This window comes from Triticum aestivum, chromosome 2A (genome assembly GCF_018294505.1).
Source record: "Triticum aestivum cultivar Chinese Spring chromosome 2A, IWGSC CS RefSeq v2.1, whole genome shotgun sequence".
Taxonomy (NCBI): domain Eukaryota; kingdom Viridiplantae; phylum Streptophyta; class Magnoliopsida; order Poales; family Poaceae; genus Triticum; species Triticum aestivum.
Window position 1 is genome coordinate 452,127,281 of NC_057797.1, and position 21,675 is coordinate 452,148,955.

A 21,675-nucleotide genomic window follows, 5' to 3' on the forward strand; every position below is an offset into this window, starting at 1 on the left:
GAGGGATAAATCTTAGTTCTTGGATCTTTCAAGTTCTTCATAATGATAAGCAGATATAAATCCCAAGTGACTCAAAAATAGAACTATGCTCCCTGGCAACGGCGCCAGAAAATAGTCTTGATAACCCACAAGTATAGGGGATCGCAACAGTTTTTGAGGGTAAAGTATTCAACCCAAATTTATTGATTCGACACAAGGGGAGCCAAAGAATATTCTCAATTATTAGCAGCTGAGTTGTCAATTCAACCACACCTTGAAACTTAATATCTGCAGCAAAGAGTTTAGTAGCGAAGTAATATGATAGTAGTGGTAATGGTAGCAAAAGGTAACAGTAATAAAAGTAATGTTTTTGGTATTTTGTAGTGATGATAGTAATAGCAACGAAAAAGTAAATAAGCGAAGAACAATATATGGAAATCTCGTAGGCAATGGATCGGTGATGGAGAATTATGCCGGATGCGGTTCATCATGTAACAATCATAACCTAGGGTGACACAGAACTAGCTCGAGTTCATCAATATAATGTAGGCATGTATTCCGAATATAGTCATATGTGCTTATGGAAAATAACTAGCATGACATCTTTTGTCCTACCCTCCCGTGGCAGCGGGGTCCTAATGGAAACTAAGGGATATTAAGGCCTCCTTTTAATAGAGTACCAGAACAAAGCATTAGCACATAGTGAATACATGAACTTCTCAAATTATGGTCATCACCGGTAAGTATCCTGATTATTGTCACTTCGGGGTTAATGGATCATAACACATAATAGGTGACTATAGACTTGCAAGATAGGATCAAGAACTCTCATATATTGATGAAAACATAATAGGTTCAGATCTGAAATCGTGGCACTCAGGCCCTAGTGACAAGCATTAAGCATAGCAAAGTCATAGCAACATCAATCTCAGAACATAGTGGATACTAGGGATCAAACCCTAACAAAACTAACTCGATTACATGATTGATCCCATCCAACCCATCACCGTCCAGCAAGCCTACGATGGAATTACTCATGCACGGCGGTGAGCATCATGAAATTGGTGATGGAGGATGGTTGATGATGACGATGGCGATGGATTCCCCTCTCCGGAGCCCCGAACGGACTCCAGATCAGCCCTCCCGAGAGGTTTTAGGGCTTGGCGCGGCTCCGTATCATAAAACGCGCTGAATTCTTCTCTCTGATTTTTTTCTCCCCGAAACCAAATATATAGAGTTGGAGTTGAGGTCGGAGGAGCACCAGGGGGCCCACGAGGTAGGGGGGCGCGCCCCCACCCTCATGGACAGGTGGTGGCCCCCCTGGCCTTCATCTTTTGCAAGGATTTTTTTATTATTTCCGAAAAGTTGTTCCATGAAGTTTCAGGTCATTCCGAGAACTTTTGTTTCTGCACATAAATAACAGCATGGTAATTCTGCTGAAAACAGCGTCAGTTCGGGTTAGTTCCATTCAAATCATGCAAGTTAGAGTCCAAAACAAGGGCAAAAGTGTTTGGAAAAGTAGATGCGACAGAGACGTATCAATGGATTGAAGGAAATATGCCCTAGAGGCAATAATAAAGCTATTATTTATTTCCTTATATCATGATAAACGTTTATTATTCATGCTAGAATTGTATTAACCGGAAACATAATACATGTGTGAATACATAAACAAACAGAGTGGTACTAGTATACCTCTACTTGACTAGCTCGTTGATCAAAGATGGTTAAGTTTCCTAACCATAGACATGAGTTATCATTTGATTAACAGGATCACATCATTAGGAGAATGATGTGATTGACATGACCCATTCCGTTAGCTTAGCACACGATCGTTTAGTATGTTGTTATTGCTTTCTTCATGACTTATACATGTTCCTATGACTATGATATTATGCAACCCCCGTTTACCGGAGGAACACTTTGTGTGCTACCAAACGTCACAACGTAACTGGGTGACTATAAAGGTGCTCTACAGGTGTCTCCGAAGGTACTTGTTGGGTTGGCGTATTTCGAGATTAGGATTTGTCACTCCGATTGTCGGAGAGGTATCTCTGGGCCCTCTCGGTAATGCACATCACTTAAGCCTTGCAAGCATTGCAACTAATGAGTTAGTTGCGGGATGATGTATTATGGAACGAGTAAAGAGACTTTCTAGTAACGAGATTGAACTAGGTATTGAGATACCGACGATCGAATCTCGGGCAAGTAACATACTGATGACAAAGGGAACAATGTATGTTGTTATGCGGTCTGAACGATAAAGATCTTCGTAGAATATGTAGGAGTCAATATGAGCATCCAGGTTCCGCTATTGGTTATTGACCGGAGATGTGTCTCGGTCATGTCTACAAAGTTCTCGAACCCGTAGGGTCCGCACGCTTAACATTGCGATGACAGTTTTATTATGAGTTTATGTGTTTTGATGTACCGAAGGTTGTTCGGAGTCCCGGATGTGATCACGAACATGACGAGGAGTCTCAAAATGGTCGAGACATGAAGATTGATATATTGGAAGCCTATGTTTGGATATCGGAAGTGTTCCGGGTGAAATAGTGATTTTACCGGAGTACCGGAGGGGTTACCGGAACCCCCCGGAGGCTATTGGGCCTTATGGGCCCTAGTGGAGGAAGAGGAGAGGCGGCCAAGGGGCAGCCGCGCGCCCCTCCCCCCCAGTCCGAATTGGACAATGAGGGGGTGTGGCACCCCTCCCCCTTTCCTTTCCCCTCTCTCCTCCTTCCCCCCCAAGTCCTAGTCCAACTAGGAAAAAGGAGGGGAGTCCTACTCCCGGTCGGAGTAGGACTCCTCCTGCGTGCCTCCTCCTATGGCCGGCCGCACCCCCCCTTGCTCCTTTATATATGGGGCAGGGGGGCACCCCATAGACATAACAATTGATCATTGTTCTCTTAGCCGTGTGCGGTGCCCCCCTCCACCATAGTCCACCTCGATAATACTGTAGCGGTGCTTAGGCGAAGCCATGCGTCGGTAGAACATCAACATCATCACCACGCCGTCGTGCTGACGAAACTCTCCCTCAACACTCGGCTGGATCAGAGTTCGAGGGACGTCATCGGGCTGAACATGTGCTGAACTCGGAGGTGCCGTACGCTCGGTACTTGATCGGTCAGATCGTGAAGACGTACGACTACATCAACCGCGTTGTGCTAACGCTTCCTCTTTCGGTCTACGAGGGTACGTGGACAACTCTCTCCCCTCTCGTTGCTATGCATCACCATGATCTTGCGTGTGCGTAGGAATTTTTTTGAAATTACTACGTTCCCCAACAGTGGCATCCGAGCCAGGTTTTATGCATTGATGTTATATGCACGAGTAGAACACAAGTGAGTTGTGGGCGATATAAGTCATACTGCTTACCAGCATGTCATACTTTGGTTCAGCGGTATTGTTGGATGAAGCGGTCCAGACCGACATTACGCGTACGCTTACGCGAGACTGGTTCTACCAACGTGCTTTGCACACAGGTGGCTGGCGGGTGTCAGTTTCTCCAACTTTAGTTGAACCGAGTGTGGCTACGCCCGGTCCTTGTGAAGGTTAAAACAACACCAACTTGACAAACTATCGTTGTGGTTTTTGATGCGTAGGTAAGAATGGTTCTTGCTAAGCCCGTAGCAGCCACGTAAAACTTGCAACAACAAAGTAGAGGACGTCTAACTTGTTTTTGCAGGGCATGTTGTGATGTGATATGGTCAAGACATGATGCTAAATTTTATTGTATGAGATTATCATGTTTTGTAACCGAGTTATCGGCAACTAGCAGGAGCCATATGGTTGTCACTTTATTGTATGCAATGCAATCACCCTGTAATGCTTTACTTTATCACTAAGCAGTAGCGATAGTCGTGGAAGCATAAGATTGGCGAGATGACAACAATGCTACGATGGAGATCAAGGTGTCACGCCGGTGACGATGGTGATCATGAAGGTGCTTCGGAGATGGAGATCACAAGCACAAGATGATGTTGGCCATATCATATCACTTATATTGATTGCATGTGATGTTTATCTTTTATGCATCCTATCTTGCTTTGATTGACGGTAGCATTATAATATGATCTCTCACTAAATTTCAAGATAAAAGTGTTCTCCCTGAGTATGCACCGTTGCCAAAGTTCGTCGTGCCCAGAAACCACGTGATGATCGGGTGTGATAAGCTCTACGTCCATCTACAACGGGTGCAAGCCAGTTTTGCACACGCAGAATACTCAAGTTAAACTTGACGAGCCTAGCATATGCAGATATGGCCTCGGAACACTGAGACCGAAAGGTCGAGCGTGAATCATATAGTAGATATGATCAACATAGTGATGTTCACCATTGAAAGCTACTCCATTTCTCGTGATGATCGGTTATGGTTTAGTTGATTTGGATCACGTGATCACTTAGAGGATTAGAGGGATGTTTTTCTAAGTGGGAGTTCTTAAGTAATATGATTAATTGAACTTAAATTTATCATGAACTTAGTACCTGATAGTATCTTGCTTGTCTATGTCTGATTGTAGATAGATGGCCCGTGCTGTTATTCCATTGAATTTTAATGCATTCCTTGAGAAAGCAAAGTTGAAAGATGATGGTAGCAATTACACGGACTGGGTCCATAACTTGAGGATTATCCTCATTGCTGCCCAGAAGAATTACGTCCTGGAAGCACCGCTGAGTGCCAGGCCTGCTGCTGATGGAACTGACGACGTTAAGAATGTCTGGCAAAGCAAAGCAGATGACTACTCGATAGTTCAGTGTGCCATGCTTTACGGCTTAGAACCGGGACTTCAACGACGTTTTGAACGTCATGGAGCATATGAGATGTTCCAGGAGTTGAAGTTAATATTTCAAGAAAATTCCCGGATTGAGAGATATGAAGTCTCCAATAAGTTCTACAACTGCAAGATGGAGGAGAATAGTTCTGTCAGTGAGCATATACTCAGAATGTCTGGGTACCATAATCACTTGACTCAGCTGGGAGTTAATCTTCCGGTTGATAGTGTCATTGATAGAGTTCTTCAATCACTGCCACCAAGCTACAAGAGCTTCGTGATGAACTATAATATGCAAGGGATGAATAAGACAATTCCCGAGCTCTTCGCAATGCTGAAAGCTGCGGAGGTAGAAATCAAAAAGGAGCATCAAGTGTTGATGGTCAACAAGACCACTAGTTTCAAGAAAAAGGGTAAAGGGAAGAAGAAGGGGAACTTCAAGAAGAACAGCAAGCAAGTTGCTGCTCAGGAGAAGAAACCCAAGTCTGGACCTAAACCTGAAACTGAGTGCTTCTACTGCAAGCAGACTGGTCACTGGAAGCAGAACTTCCCCAAGTATTTGGCGGATAAGAAGGATGGCAAGGTGAACAAAGGTACATGTGATATAAATGTTATTGATGTGTACCTTACTAGAGCTCGCAGTAGCACCTGGGTATTTGATACTGGTTCTGTTGCTAATATTTGCAACTCGAAACAGGGACTACAGATTAAGCGAACACTGGCAAAGGACGAGGTGACGATGCGCATGGGAAATGGTTCCAAAGTCGATGTGATCGCAGTCGGCACGCTACCTCTACATCTACCTTTGGGATTAGTATTAGACCTAAATAATTGTTATTTGGTGCCAGAGTTGAGCATGAACATTATATCTGGATCTTGTTTGATGCGAGATGGTTATTCATTTAAATTAGAGAATAATGGTTGTTCTATTTATATGAGTAATATCTTTTATGGTCATGCACCCTTGAAGAGTGGTCTATTTTTGATGAATCTCGATAGTAGTGATACACATATTCATAATGTTGAAGCCAAAAGATGCAGAGTTGATAATGATAGTGCAACTTATTTGTGGCACTTCCATTTAGGTCATATCGGTGTAAAGCGCATGAAGAAACTCCATACTGATGGAATTTTGGAAACACTTGATTATGAATCACTTGGTACTTGCGAACCATGCCTCATGGGCAAGATGACTAAAACGCCGTTCTCCGGAACTATGGAGAGAGCAACAGATTTGTTGGAAATCATACATACAGATGTATGTGGTCCGATGAATGTTGAGGCTCGTGGCGGATATCGTTATTTTCTCACCTTCACAGATGATTTAAGCAGATATGGGTATATCTACTTGATGAAACATAAGTCTGAAACATTTGAAAAGTTCAAAGAATTTCAGAGTGAAGTTGAAAATCATCGTAACAAGAAAATAAAGTTTCTACGATCTGATCATGGAGGAGAATATTTGAGTTACGAGTTTGGTCTACATTTGAAACAATGCGGAATAGTTTCGCAACTCACGCCACCCGGAACACCACAGCGTAATGGTGTGTCCGAACGTCGTAATCATACTTTACTAGATATGGTGCGATCTATGATGTCTCTTACAGATTTACCGCTATCGTTTTGGGGTTATGCTTTAGAGACGGACGCATTCACGTTAAATAGGGCACCATCAAAATCCTTTGAGATGACGCCTTATGAACTGTGGTTTGGCAAGAAACCAAAGTTGTCGTTTCTGAAAGTTTGAGGCTGCGATGCTTATGTGAAAAAGCTTCAACCTGATAAGCTCGAACCCAAATCGGAGAAATGTGTCTTCATAGGATACCCAAAGGAGACTGTTGGGTACACCTTCTATCACAGATCCAAAGGCAAGACATTCATTGCTAAGAATGGATCCTTTCTAGAGAAGGAGTTTCTCTCGAAAGAAGTGAGTGGGAGGAAAGTAGAACTTGATGAGGTAACTGTACCTGCTCCCTTATTGGAAAGTAGTACATCACAGAAATTGGTTTCTGTGACACCTACACCAACTAGTGAGGAAATTAATGATGATGATCATGGAACTTCAGATCAAGTTGCTACTGATCCTCGTAGATCAACCAGAGTAAGATCCACACCAGAGTGGTACGGTAATCCTGTTCTGGAAGTCATGCTACTAGATCATGATGAACCTACGAACTATGAAGAAGCGATGGTGAGCCCAGATTCCGCAAAATGGCTTGAAGCCATGAAATCTGAGATGGGATCCATGTATGAGAACAAAGTGTGGACTTTGGTTGACTTGCCTGTTGATCGGCAAGCAATTAAGAATAAATGGATCTTCAAGAAGAAGACTGACGCTGACGGTAATGTTACTGTCTACAAAGCTTGACTTGTTGCGAAAGGTTTTTGACAAGTTCAAGGGATTGACTACGATGAGACTCACCCGTAGCGATGCTTAAGTCTATCCGAATCATGTTAGCAATTGCCGTATTTTATGATTATGAAATATGGCAGATGGATGTCAAAACTGCATTCTTCAATGGATTTCTAGAAGAAGAGTTGTATACGATGCAACCGGAAGGTTTTGTCGATCCAAAGGGAGCTAACAAAGTGTGCAAGCTCCAACGATCCATTTATGGACTGGTGCAAGCCTCTCGGAGTTGGAATAAACGCTTTGATAGTGTGATGAAAGCATTTGGTTTTATAAAAACTTTTGAAGAAGCCTGTATTTACAAGAAAGTGAGTGGGAGCTCTGTAGCATTTCTGATATTATATGTGGATTACATATTGCTGATTGGAAATGATATAGAATTTCTAGATAGCATAAAGGGATACTTGAATAAGAGTTTTTCAATGAAAGACCTCAGTGAAGCTGCTTATATATTGGGCATTAAGATCTATAGAGATAGATGAAGACGCTTAATTGGACTTTCACAAAGCACATACCTTGACAAAGTTTTGAAGAAGTTCAAAATGGATCAAGCAAAGAAAGGGTTCTTGCCTGTGTTACAAGGTGTGAAGTTGAGTAAGACTCAATGCCCGACCACTGCAGAAGATAGAGAGAAAATGAAAGATGTTCCCTATGCTTCAGCCATAGGCTCTATCATGTATGCAATGCTGTGTACCAGACCTGATGTGTGCCTTGCTATAAGTCTAGCAGGGAGGTACCAAAGTAATCCAGGAGTGGATCACTGGACAGCGGTCAAGAACATCCTGAAGTACCTGAAAAGGACTAAGGATATGTTTCTCGTTTATGGAGGTGACAAAGAGCTCATCGTAAATGGTTACATTGATGCAAGATTTGACACTGATCCGGAAGATTCTAAATCGCAAACCGGATACGTGTTTACATTGAACGGAGGAGCTGTCAGTTGGTGCAGTTCTAAACAAAGCGTCGTGGCGGGATCTACATGTGAAGCAGAGTATATAGCTACTTCGGAAGCAGCAAATGAAGGAGTCTGGATGAAGAAGTTCATATCCGATCTAGGTGTCATACCTAGTGCATCGGGTCCAATGAAAATCTTTTGTGACAATACTGGTGCAATTGCCTTGGCGAAGGAATCCAGATTTCACAAGAGAACCAAGCATATCAAGAGATGCTTCAATTCCATCCGGGATCTAGTCCAGGTGGGAGACATAGCAATTTGCAAGATACATACAGATCTGAATGTTGCAGACCCATTGATAAAGCCTCTTCCACGAGCAAAACATGATCAACACCAAGGCTCCATGGGTGTTAGAATCATTACTGTGTAATCTAGATTATTGACTCTAGTGCAAGTAGGAGACTGAAGGAAATATACCCTAGAGGCAATAATAAAGTTATTATTTATTTCGTATATCATGATAAACCTTTATTATTCATGCTAGAATTGTATTAACCGGAAACATAATACATGTGTGAATACATAAACAAACAAAGTGTCACTAGTATGCCTCTACTTGACTAGCTCGTTGATCAAAGATGGTTAAGTTTCCTAACCATAGACATGAGTTGTCATTGATTAACAGGATCACATCATTAGGAGAATGATGTGATTGACATGACCCATTCCGTTAGCTTAGCACACGATCATTTAGTATGTTGCTATTGCTTTCTTCATGACTTATACATGTTCCTATGACTATGAGATTATGCAACTCCCGTTTACCGGAGGAACACTTTGTGTGCTACCAAAAGTCACAACGTAACTGGGTGACTATAAAGGTGCTCTACAGGTGTCTCCGGAGGTACTTGTTGGGTTGGCGTATTTCGAGATTAGGATTTGTCACTCCGATTGTCGGAGAGGTATCTCTGGGCCCTCTCGGTAATGCACATCACTTAAGCCTTGCAAGCATTGCAACTAATGAGTTAGTTGCGGGATGATGTATTACGGAACGAGTAAAGAGACTTTCTAGTAACGAGATTGAACTAGGTATTGAGATACCGACGATCGAATCTCGGGCAAGTAACATACCGATGACAAAGGGAACAACGTATGTTGTTATGCGGTCTGACCGATAAAGATCTTCGTAGAATATGTAGGAGCCAATATGAGCATCCAGGTTCCGCTATTGGTTATTGACCGGAGACGTGTCTCAGTCATGTCTACATAGTTCTCGAACCCGCAGGGTCCGCACGCTTAATGTTATGATGACAGTATTATTATGAGTTTTTGTGTTTTGATGTACCGAAGGTTGTTCGGAGTCCCGGATGTGCTCACGGACATGACGAGGAGTCTCGAAATGGTCGAGACATGAATATTGATATATTAGAAGCCTATGTTTGGATATCGGAAGTGTTCCGGGTGAAATAGTGATTTTACCGGAGTACCGGAGGGGTTACCGGAACCCCCCGGAGGCTATTGGGCCTTATGGGCCCAAGTGGAGGAAGAGGAGAGGCGGCCAAGGGGCAGCCGCGTGCCCCTCCCCCCTTTCCTTTCCCCTCTCTCCTCCTTCCCCCCAAGTCCTAATCCAACTAGGAAAAAGGAGGGGAGTCCTACTCCCGGTGGGAGTAGGACTCCTACTGCGCGCCTCCTTATTGCCGGCCGCACCCCCCTTGCTCCTTTATATACGGGGGCAGGGGGCACCCCATAGACACAACAATTGATCATTGATCTCTTAGCCGTGTGTGGTGCCCCCCTCCACCATAGTCCACCTCGATAATACTGTAGCGGTGCTTAGGCGAAGCCCTGCGTCGGTAGAACATCAACATCGTCACCACGCCGTCGTGCTGACGAAACTTTCCCTCAACACTCGGCTGGATCGGAGTTCGAGGGATGTCATCGGGCTGAGCGTGTGCTGAACTCGGAGGTGCCGTACGTTCGGTACTTGATCGGTCGGATCATAAAGACGTATGACTACATCAACCGCGTTGTGCTAACGCTTCCGCTTTCGGTCTACAAGGGTACGTGGACAACACTCTCCCCTCTCGTTGCTATGCATCACCATGATCTTGCGTGTGCATAGGAATTTTTTTGAAATTACTACGTTCCCAAACATGGATTCCACCGAAGGGGACCCGGTACCCATACTCAATTGAGCCGGCGTCGGGGCCCCAGCCTGCGTCGTCGATGTAGAGCTTGCCGCGACGACTCTTGGTTATCCGGCCCATAGTGTATCCCTTGAGCCCTTCGAAGTTGCCCTTCAAGAACTTAAATCCACCATGCGCTGGCCCTAAAGTGGGCGCTAACTGTCGTGGAATTGTCGCGGCAGATGTCCTAGTGAAAGGACTTAGTCATGGAGCCATCGCAACTAGGAAGCTTAAAGGGGTTAATCGGGACAAAGGACATGAGAGGTTTATACTGGTTCGGCCCCTTGCGGTGAAGGTAAAGCCTAATCCAGTTGATGTGGTATTGCTAGGTTTCGATGACCAAGGAGCGAATATGCTAGCTTGGCTTTCAATCTGTTGTTTCTTGCCCTAAGCCACCACCGGGTCGTCCCCTTATATACACGGGTTGACGCCCTGCGGCCTACAGAGTCCCGGCCGGCTCATACAACGTGTCCGGCTTGGTGACATCTCTTACATGCCTTGCATTACAAGTCTATTCATACATGGCGGTTTATACTTACAGGCCTTAAGCTGCCTCTAGGCTTGGGCCTATTATAAGCCTTATTGTAAACCGTCACCTTGTATACTCTTCGGGCTTCATTCATGTAACCCGTCGTTGTGGTTGACCCGGCCCTCCTGGGCGGGTCATACCTGGTAGTCATATCCCCAACATCCTACGAAGATCTTTATCGGTCAAACCGCATAACAACATACGTTGTTCCCTTTGTCATCGGTATGTTACTTGCCCGAGATTCGATCGTCGGTATCTCAATACCTAGTTCAATCTCGTTACCAGCAAGTATCTTTACTAGTTCCGTAATGCAACATCTCGCAACTAACTCATTTGTCATATTGCTTGCAAGGCTTATAGTGATGTGCATTACCAAGAGGGCCTAGAGATACCTCTCCGACAATCAGAGTGACAAATCTTAATCTCGATCTATGCCAACTCAACAAACACCATCGGAGACACGTGTAGATCATCTTTATAGTCACCCAGTTATGTTGTGACGTTTGATAGCACACTAAGTGTTCCTCCGGTATTCGGGAGTTGCATAATCTCATAGTCATAGGAACATGTATAAGTCATGGAAAGCAATAGCAATAAACTAAATGATCATAGTGGTAAGCTAATGGATGGGTCAAGTCAATCACATCATTTTCTAATGATGTGATCTTATTCATCAAATGACAACTCATGTCTATGGTTAGGGAACTTAACCATCTTTGATTAATGAGCTAGTCAAGTAGAGGCATACTAATGACACTCTGTTTGTCTATGCATTCACACATGTACTAAGTTTTCGGTTAATACAATTCTAGCATGAATAATAAACATTTATCATGATATAAGGAAATATAAATAACAACTTTATTAACTCTAGGACATATTTCCTTCAGCCGGGTCGAGTCCGCTACAGCGGTCGCTGTCTGCTGGCGCCAGCAGTGACGACGGGTGCGCTGTAGCCACGCCGGCCTCGGTGAGCAGGGTAGGCGGGGCACTGTTGCCACGCCTATGCCGGTTAGAGGAGTTTGTGGGTTACTGTGGTCATGCTCATCCCTTTTATGGAGACTCGTCCCATCGCACGCCTCAGATGGGACGGGAGCTGACCCGTGGCTAGGTTGAGGAACACGCCACGGGGGAGCTGACTTGCTGGCGAAGTCTCGGTTCGCTGTGATTGGCCGGCTTGCACCAGCCGTCAAGGCTGGGTTGCCGTCTTGACCGAGTCGAAGGATTCGGCTGGGTTGGAGGGCTTGGCCGGGTCGACGAACCCGGCCAAGTGCGAGCCGGATTGAGGGATGATGCTGGCCCTGATGTTTTTGAAAAGGATCCGTGTTCCGTTGCCGGCCCGGGGTTCATCCCCCGACATTGCTCCCATGACTAAAAAGTCAAATTTGAATGTTTCAATTTTCCTTGTTCGGTTGTTATATGTTGTGCCCCCAGCTAGACTTATTTCTTTTCTTGCACTTTGGCCGTTGGCCTTCATACTCTGGATCTCTTGTGACTTTAGCTTATGCTTGTGCTCGGTGGTTGCTTTATAATACAAATGGGGAAACTCTTTTTCGTCAATGCTTCAATTTTTTTCATGTTCTCAGGACATGTATCTGTTATACGCAAAAACTCCAAATCTAAAACATTCATATTTTAGAACTTTTTGAAATAATCAAATTTGAGTGTTTGAAACCTTGGAGCATGAAAGCATACGAGTGTTTGGAGTATCTGACTCCAATCTTCATTGCTTTGCCTGCCCTGGTTATTTGTGCATGAGAAGTCTACTCCAGCTGCCTGCATCAATCTTCCTTGCTTCGCCTGCCCTGACTATTTAAAGCTGGCTGGCCACCACCAAAACGGCACCTGCGAGTCCATTCTCCCACTGTACGAGCCCCTAGTTCGTCATCCGCCATCTGAGCCTAGTCCACCATCTGCTATGGCGCGCTCACTGGTAACTTGGTACGAGCACCTGACATCGGAGTGCCGCGCCGAGATCGTGGCGGAGGTCTGCATGGTGGACGCCCGGCACAAGACCCGCCAGAGCTGAGATCGGAGGAGGGGGTGATCCCATGGCCATGACAATAGTGGAGGAGGAGGAGATGGCCGTCGGCGCCATACCACCCGCATCGTCCAAGTTCACACTGTTGTAGGCGGTGCAGTAGTACAACCTATCCTTTCTAGAGGAGCACCGCGTGACGCTGGCTCAACTTGCGGCGGAGCGCGCAGATGATGGCACTATGGTGGAGCTCCTCGCCAGTCCGGACGTCTTCGATAAGATCGTGTCCATGTAAAGCCGCCGCAACATTAAGCGCGAGCGCCGCCATGTCCGCATCAATGACGTGCCGTGTGACCTCCTCTTTGCGGTGCTCGAGGACTCGGATGATGGGGCGCCAGAGCAACATGATGACGATGCTAAAGAGGCATCCGTTGGCGGCTCCGGCCGCCAATGACAAGGAGGCCAGCGGCTCCGCCGTCGGGTCGTCGACCTCACTAGTCACCTCCGACGTTGAGTAATCACCTCATTTTTCCTTTAAAAAAGGGCCATCATTAAAATGTTAGACCATAAGTGAGCTTAAACGGGGGCCGGCTTACATCCCTAACTTACTTGTGATTCACGTTGGGGAGGTCCTAATCATTGTCCACAAAGCGTGAATCGCTGCAAAGTGTAACCGTGGAAAGTCGCCGGCTGTGTAGCCTGTCACACTGCACCTGTCAGCTACACGCGAATCTTGTCTTGTTTCATTGAACCGAACCGATCATTCCCAGACGCCGCCTCTCCACCATCAGGCAGTTGGACCGTGTCCCATACAAAAATGTAAGCAACTGATCCAGGTAAAAGTGAGCATCCATCCAATCAAAATGGCATCTGGAATCTCGTACAAATCGTTGCCCACACCCCGGAATACGAGCGCGGCTCGGTAAATCCAATAGCTCGCCGCCCTAGAAGTAGCCTCCGGTCGAGACCGAAAATTCTACACTTAGGGCATCTTCAATAGTCGTATGATCATCGTTATTTTGATGACATTGCTCATATTAAAAGAAGAGAGAGAATGAAACCGTATGAATCTGAACCAAGGCTCCAGACACAAGCTTCGAGGCAAGTTTGTTCATTTCTCCAATATTTAGTGGACCGTCTAGTTATTTAACATACGCTTAACATACGCACCATTGAAAATCCTGTATGATATGTTGTTGGCTGCTGACGTGGACAATTATATCAACAATTGTACATACAAACTATTGCAGATGCTCTTACGGACCTTCAGCTACGGACCCATATCTACGGACGTACGTGTCCAACAGTGCTAACCTTCTCCCCCTGTTTCTCAAGGTGGGGACCACGTGATTTTCAATCTCCTGTTGCCAAATCAGTCCGTAGGTGCTAATCCGTAATAGTACTTCCGTAAGTGTAGCAAAGCTCGGTCGAGACCAAGCCCAATGAACGGGCAGAACAAGGCTACGCCCGTGGCCGTGCATGGACATGGATGAAGCTGCTACTGCCGAATTAATCAACGACAACACCAATAAAACTGGAAGCAAAACGACATTATCAAGCGCTTTAAATAAAACTGGAAGCTTGTCATGGCCGCATACCGCGTTAAATACCGTGTTACGACATTATCAAACGCTTTAACTTTTTCCAAAAAAAGAAAGAGCATTCTCAAGAATTTTGTACTCCCTCCGTCACGATTTAAAAAGCACAGTTAAATTTGCGTGCGTTTTCACAATAGACAAGATTTAGGGCGCATTGCATTTATTTCTAGTAGCTAATTAGTACTTCGATATACTATTTTTATATGCATGCGTAGTGTGAATGCTATTTTTTAGCCTATCCCACAACCAATAGATAACCACCTAGATCCCAGAGAATTTCCAAGCACGCCTTCTAAATCGTGACGGAGGGAGTACTTCTAGAGAGAGCTGACTTTCCGGCCATCATCATCGACATTTGTGGCCACAACTTTGTAAACAACCGGTCATGCACCCCACCCCACAACTAATACAGGTATTATGTAAATTAAAACTGTTTAATCAATTATATTCTCTTCTTATAGTAATCCTAATGATTAGCATTGCTGATATTTTCCATAACCACTTGCAGCGATGCAAGTGAACAAAGTCGTCGTCACCACAAGCTAGATGACAAGACCCACACTCGCATGCGACAAATCCAAGCGGAGCGCATCTTCTCAAGATGGAAGAGAGAATCCTCCGATCCCGGCCGTGCGCAACAAACCCAGCCTAAAACGCATCTTCTAAACTTACCTAGTAACCTCGGATCAGTTCACTATATATACGTAAACGGTAGCCTGCACAAGACATACTACATACGCACTAGCTGCACAGAAGCCCCACAAGACTACTCTACAAGACACACCGAACACGCGCAACAGTACGTGGCTAGCTGAGGCGCCATGGGGTCGGAGGCCTGCCATGAGAAGCCGCACGCCGTGATGATCCCGTACCCGGCGCAGGGCCATGTCACGCCCATGATGAAGATGGCCAAGCTGCTCCACACGCGGGGCTTCCACGTCACCTTCGTCAACACCGAGTTCAACCACCGCCGGCTGCTCCGCTCGCGCGGGGCGGGGGCGCTCGACGGCGTCCCGGGCTTCCACTTCGCCGCCATACCAGACGGGCTGCCGTCGTCCGACGCCGACGCCACGCAGGACGTCCCCGCGCTCTGCAACTCCACCATGACCGCCTGCCTCCCCCACCTCCTGGCCCTTCTTGCCAGGCTCAACGACCCGGGCTCCGGGGGGCCGCCGGTCACCTGCCTCGTCGTCGACGGCGTCATGTCGTTCGGTTATGACGCCGCCAAGGAGATCGGCGTGCCCTGCGCGGCCTTGTGGACGGCCAGCGCGTGCGGGTTCATGGGCTACCGCCACTACCCGCAGCTCATCGAGTGGGGTTTCGTGCCTTTCAAAGGTACTTATTCGAGCTCCTATATACAGTAGGTCGTACCTACATGCATGCATGCATGCATGCTGTAACAAGTATGGTTTGCTTGCATGCATGATTGCATGCTGTAACAAGTGTGGTTTCTTTGCATGCATGCAGACGAGGCCCTGCTCACGGACAAGGCGCACCTGGACACGGTGGTGCAGGGCGTGCGCGGCATGTGCGACAACATGAGGCTGCGGGACTTCCCGTCCTTCATGCGCACCACCGACCGCGGCGACATAATGCTCAACTTCTTCGTGCACGAGGGCGGGCGCCTGTCGCTCCCCACCGCTGTCATGATCAACACGTTCGACGAGCTGGAGCGGCCGGTCCTCGACGCCATGCGCGCCATCCTCCCGCCCCTCTACACCGTGGGGCCGCTGCTTCTCCACGCCCACCACGCCGTCCCGGACGGCACCTCGCTCGACGCCCTGGGCTCCAACCTCTGGAAGGAGCAGGACGGCCTCCTCGACTGGCTCGACGGCCACAGCGCCAACTCCGTGGTGTACGTGAACTACGGCAGCATCACCGTGATGACGAACGAGCAGCTCCTGGAGTTCGCGTGGGGGCTGGCCAACAGCGGCTACCCTTTCATATGGAACATCCGGCCGGACCTCGTCAAGGGCGACACGGCCGTGCTGCCGCCGGAGTTCATGGCCTCCATCGACGGCCGTGCCATGCTCACGACGTGGTGCTCGCAGGAGAAGGTCCTCGCGCACAAGGTCGTGGGGGTCTTCCTGACGCACTCCGGGTGGAACTCCACGCTGGAGAGCATCTCTAACGGCGTGCCGATGCTCAGCTGGCCCTTCTTCGCGGAGCAGCAGACCAACTGCAGGTACAAGTGCACGGAGTGGGGGAACGGGATGGAGATCGACGGCGAGGTGAAGCGGGAGGTCCTGGCGGCGATGATACGCGAGGCCATGGAAGGGGAGAAGGGGCTGGAGATGAGGAGGCGTGCGGCGGAATGGAAGGAGAGTGCGGTTAGAGCCACGCTTCCTGGAGGATCCGCGGTGACTAACCTGGACACGGTGATCCGTGACGTGCTCCTCGCCAACTTCAACAACAAAAACTGAATTATCCACATGCATGTTGGGGTCCAATGCCTATCCAAGAGGCGAGAGTCGAGATTTTTTTTAAGACGAGGGCAACTTGTATTTTGTATGTCTATCCTCTTTATCATGGATCCAAAGTGTATTTTGGGTATTGTGTATTTTGCATGTTGATTCCCTTTATATGGAACCAAAGCGTATTTTGCATTGTTGTTTTGTTGTTTGAACATAGGGGATGGCATTGATGTATACATGCATTCTATCTTATCTGTATGCAAATCATACCATTGCCTAAAGATTACACTAGTGTATTCTTGTTCTTACCTACCGTGAAACAATCACTACACGAGAAAGACACAGCTGTGTCGGAGAAGATGCCGGGCGGTAACGCCCGTCTCGAAGTAGAGGCTAGAGGCATGGCAGGGTCGACAGGCGGCGGCGGGCGACACAATCCGATGTTAGATTAAAAAGCTAAAAAAAGCCGATCAAAACAACCGGCGTGAGAAAAAAAACCCAGACCAAAGGGTGGGGGAAAAGGTTTTCTAGGGCAGCCGATCAACATGATCGGCGGACGAACCCAAGGTACGGGCGGTGCACTCCCCGGTGACAATCATGGAGCTCGACCGCTCCAGGGACGGCGCCGTGTAGAAGCGGCGGCTAGGGTTTTGGATCGGGATTAGGCTGATACTATGTAAGAGGATTATAGGAAGATTGATGGAATTGTTGGATGTATTATTAAGTCTCGAGAGCAAGTACATATAGAGTACAAGACTTTCGGTTTTCAAAACCGACTCTTTCAAAAGCTCAGACATCCATCCCTATGCTCGACCGCCCTATCTATTTGTGCGCTGGCAGGAGGGCAAGAAGTTTCTCCTAGAGATAAGATAGGAATCGTATAGGAAAGAATATAATCAATCTTAACAAATCCTTGCCTACCACTCCAACACATTCTATCTAATTTGTATGTAAATCATACTATTGCCTGAAAATTATACTAGTGTATTCTTGTTCTTGCATACCGTACAATCACCAAATGAAAAAGACACATCTGTGAGATTTTGGCCTGAACGAAAATATTTTATGTCACTTTCATAATGATAATAGTGATGAAAACATGTATTCTGATGGATGCAATGAGCACCTACTTCTATAACAAAAATTTATAACATAAAATGGGACTTTTGTCCTTGGCGGGCTAGCGGCGCACCTACATGACATCCTTTGAGCCTTCCATGACATAAAAAATCTAGTAGAAGTTTGGGTGATTTTCCCTCGGTGATTTATCCGCTTCGCACGATATATGATGGGTGGTCGGGGCTGAGCAATCTAGTTGGAAGCCCCCATTCGTATGCACATGTGTGTAGTAGTTGTGGTTGCATCTCGAGGAGCCCCTGCGCATTGTTGCGCCCCTCATGTGCGATACATAGAGTTGAGGAGTCGGTTGCCTCTCGGTGTACAGTACCCGGTAGTTGTCGGGTGCAATACCTTCCACCCCAGTCGGTTGCTTCTCGCGATGCACAAGACCCCATTGCAGTCGTAGAGCACTAGCGAGTTGCCTCGCGATGACATGACCTCGTAGCGGCCGTACCCCCCTAGCTAATTGCCTTGCGATGCACATGACCCCGTTGCGGCCGTAGTGTGATACCCCCAGCCCAGCTGGTTGACGCTCGATGAATAGGACCCCATTGCGGCTGTTGCCAATTGACTCGTGAAGTCGTGATGCATAGGACCCCGTTGCAGCCGTTGTGTGGTACCCCAACTCCAAAGCCATTCCCTATCAATGCACATGACCCCATTGTAGCCGTAGCGTGATACCCTGTTGGAAATATGCCATAGAGGCAATAATAAAATAGTTATTATTATATTTCCTTATTCATGATAATTGTCTATTGTTCATGCTATCATTGTATTAACCGGAACCGTAATAGATATGTGAATACATAGATCGTAATATGTCCTAGTAAGCCTCTAGTTGACTAGTTCGTTGATCAATAGATGGTCATGGTTTCCTGACCATGTACATTGGATGTCGTTGATAACGGGATCACATCATTAGGAGAATGATGTGATGGACAAGACCCAGTCCTAAGCATAGCACAAGATCGTGTAGTTCGTTTGCTAAAAGCTTTTCTAATGTCAAGTATCATTTTCTTAGACCATGAGATTGTGAAACTCCCGTATACCATAGGAATGCTTTGGGTGTACCAAACGTCACAACGTCACTAGGTGGCTATAAAGGTGCACTACAGGTAACTCCGAAAGTGTCTGTTGGGTTGGCATAAATCGAGACTGGGATTTGACACTCCGTATGACGGAGAGGTATCTCTGGGCCCACTCGGTAATGCATCATTATAACGAGCTCAATGTGACTAAGGAGTTGGTCATGGGATCATGCGTTACGGAACGAGTAAAGAGACTTGCCGGTAACGAGATTGAACGAGGTGTAGAGATACCGACGATCGAATCTCAGGCAAGTAACATAGCGATAGACAAAGGGAATTGTATACGGGATTGATTGAATCCTCGACATCGTGGTGCATCTGATGAGATCATCATGAAACATGTGGGAGCCAACATGGGTATCAAGATCCCGCTGTTGGCTATTGGCCGGAGAGATGTCTCGGTCATGTCTGCATGGTTCCCGAACCCGTAGGGTATACACACTTAAGGTTCGGTGATGCTAGAGTTGTTATGAGAAATAGTATGTGGTTACCGAAGGTTGTTCGGAGTACCGTATGAGATCTTGGACGTCACGAGGAGTTTCGGAATGGTCCGGAGGTGAAGAATTATATATGGGAAGTCCAGTTTCAGTCGCCGGAATAATTCGAGGGTTATCGGTATTGTATCGGGACCACCGACAGGTGTCCGGGGGTCCATTGGGTGGGGCCACCTGCCCCGGTGGGCCATGTGGGCTGAACAAGGGTGGGAACCAGCCCCTGGTGGGCTGGTGCGCCCCCCAAGGGCCCAAGCCGCCTAGGGTTGAAGACCCTAGGGGTGGGGGTGCCTCCCACCAAACTTGGGGGGCAAGTCCCCCCCCCTTGGCCACCGCCCCTCCTCTAGATGGGATATAAAGGGGCCGGCCCCCTCTCCCCTTCACACTATAAATAGAGGGGGGTGGGAGGACAACAACACCCCTTCCCTGGCGCAACCCTCCCCCTCTCCAACACTTCCTCCACCTCCGTAGTGCTTGGCGAAGCCCTGCCGGAGAACTGCAAGCTCCACCACCACGCCGTCATGCTGCCGGAGCTCTCCCTCAACTTCTCCTCTCCCATTGCTGGAGCAAGAAGGAGGATACGTCCCCGGGCTGTACGTGTGTTGAACGCGGAGGCGTCGTCCGTTCGGTGCTTGATCGGATCTTCCACGATTTGAATCGCCACGAGTACGACTCCATCAACCGCGTTCTTGTAACGCTTCCGCTTAGCGATCTTCAAGGGTATGAAGATGCACTCCATCTCTCTCTCGTTGCTAGCATCTCCTCGATTGATCTTGGTGACATGTAGGAATTTTTTTTGAATTATTGCTACGTTCCCCAACAGTGGCATCATGAGCTAGGTCTATGCGTAGATTCTATGCACAAGTAGAACACAAAGCGATGATTTGTTCAATTTGCTTACCGTTACTACTCTTATCTTGATTCAGCGGCATTGTGGGATGAAGCGGTCCGGACCAACCTTACACGTATGCTTACGTGAGACTGGTTCCACCGACTGACATGCACTTGATGCATAAGGTGGCTAGCGGGTGACCGTCTCTCCTACTTTAGTCGGATCGGATCGATGAAAAGGGTCCTTATGAATGGTAAATAGCAATTGGCATATCACTGTTGTGGCTTTTGCGTAGATAAGAAATGTTCTTGCTAGAAACCCATAGCAGCCACGTAAAACATGCAACAACAATTAGAGGACGTCTAACTTGTTTTTGCAGGGTATGCTATGTGATGTGATATGGCCAAAAGGACGTGATGTATGAGATTGATCATGTTCTTGTAATAGGAATAACGACTTGCATGTCGATGAGTATGACAACCGGCAGGAGCCATAGGAGTTGTCTTAATTTATTGTATGACTTGCATGTCAATGAAAACGCCATGTAATTACTTTACTTTATTGCTAACCTTTAGCCATAGTAGTAGAAGTAATAGTTGGCGAGACAACTTCATGAAGACACGCTGATGGAGATCATGGTGTCATGCCGGTGACAATGGTGATCATGACGCGCCTCGAAGGTGGAGATCAAAGGCACAAGATGATATTGACCATATCATGTCACTTTATGATTTGCATGTGATGTTTGTCATGTTTACATCTTATTTCCTTAGTGTAGTGACCAGACCTCAAACAGTCCAATCTCTGTACTCCAGTGTCATCCCTGGATCAGTAATGCTGACACCGCACAGTACTTGAAGGATTTATAACAGAGTAGCAATCACACACTTATTACAACGAGTGTCTCAAAAGAGAACTTATTACAATAAATATGGCTTAAGGCCATCTAATAACGATAACAGCGGAAGGGTTGGAAGATAAGTGAGTCCATCAACTCCAACGGCATCACTGAGTATAGAACCACGACCTAAGGCACCTTACTCGTCGTCTGAAAAGTCTGCAACATGAACGTTGCAGCCCGAAACGGGTCAGCACATGGAATATGCTGGCAAAGTAACACATAAAGAGCAATGAAAGAATAGGGCTATACTACATGCATATTTGGCTGGTGGAAAGCTCTATGGTTACAGTTTTGCGTAAAGCCAATTTTTCCCTACTGCAAAGGAATACATTTTTATTTAACTATCATGGTAGATGTTAAACATTGAGAGTGTAGACACCCTCTCAATCCCAATTAAACATCATCATTAAAATCCCAACAATATTAATTAGAGTAACATGATGAGATTCACATGATAATCCAAGTACTAGATACTCAAGTTGT

At 46.7% G+C, this 21,675-nt stretch overlaps 1 protein-coding gene across 1 annotated transcript; it reads left to right on the forward strand.

The window, feature by feature from the left end:
- The first annotated feature begins 15,168 nt into the window (after window positions 1-15,168).
- LOC123185400 (7-deoxyloganetin glucosyltransferase) lies at window positions 15,169-16,957 on the forward strand. The gene is made up of 2 exons (XM_044597283.1): window positions 15,169-15,682; window positions 15,815-16,957. The coding sequence occupies exons 1-2, from the start codon at window positions 15,169-15,171 to the stop codon at window positions 16,768-16,770; spliced, it is 1,470 nt and encodes a 489-aa protein (XP_044453218.1). The 3' UTR covers window positions 16,771-16,957.
- Window positions 16,958-21,675: the final 4,718 nt, after the last annotated feature.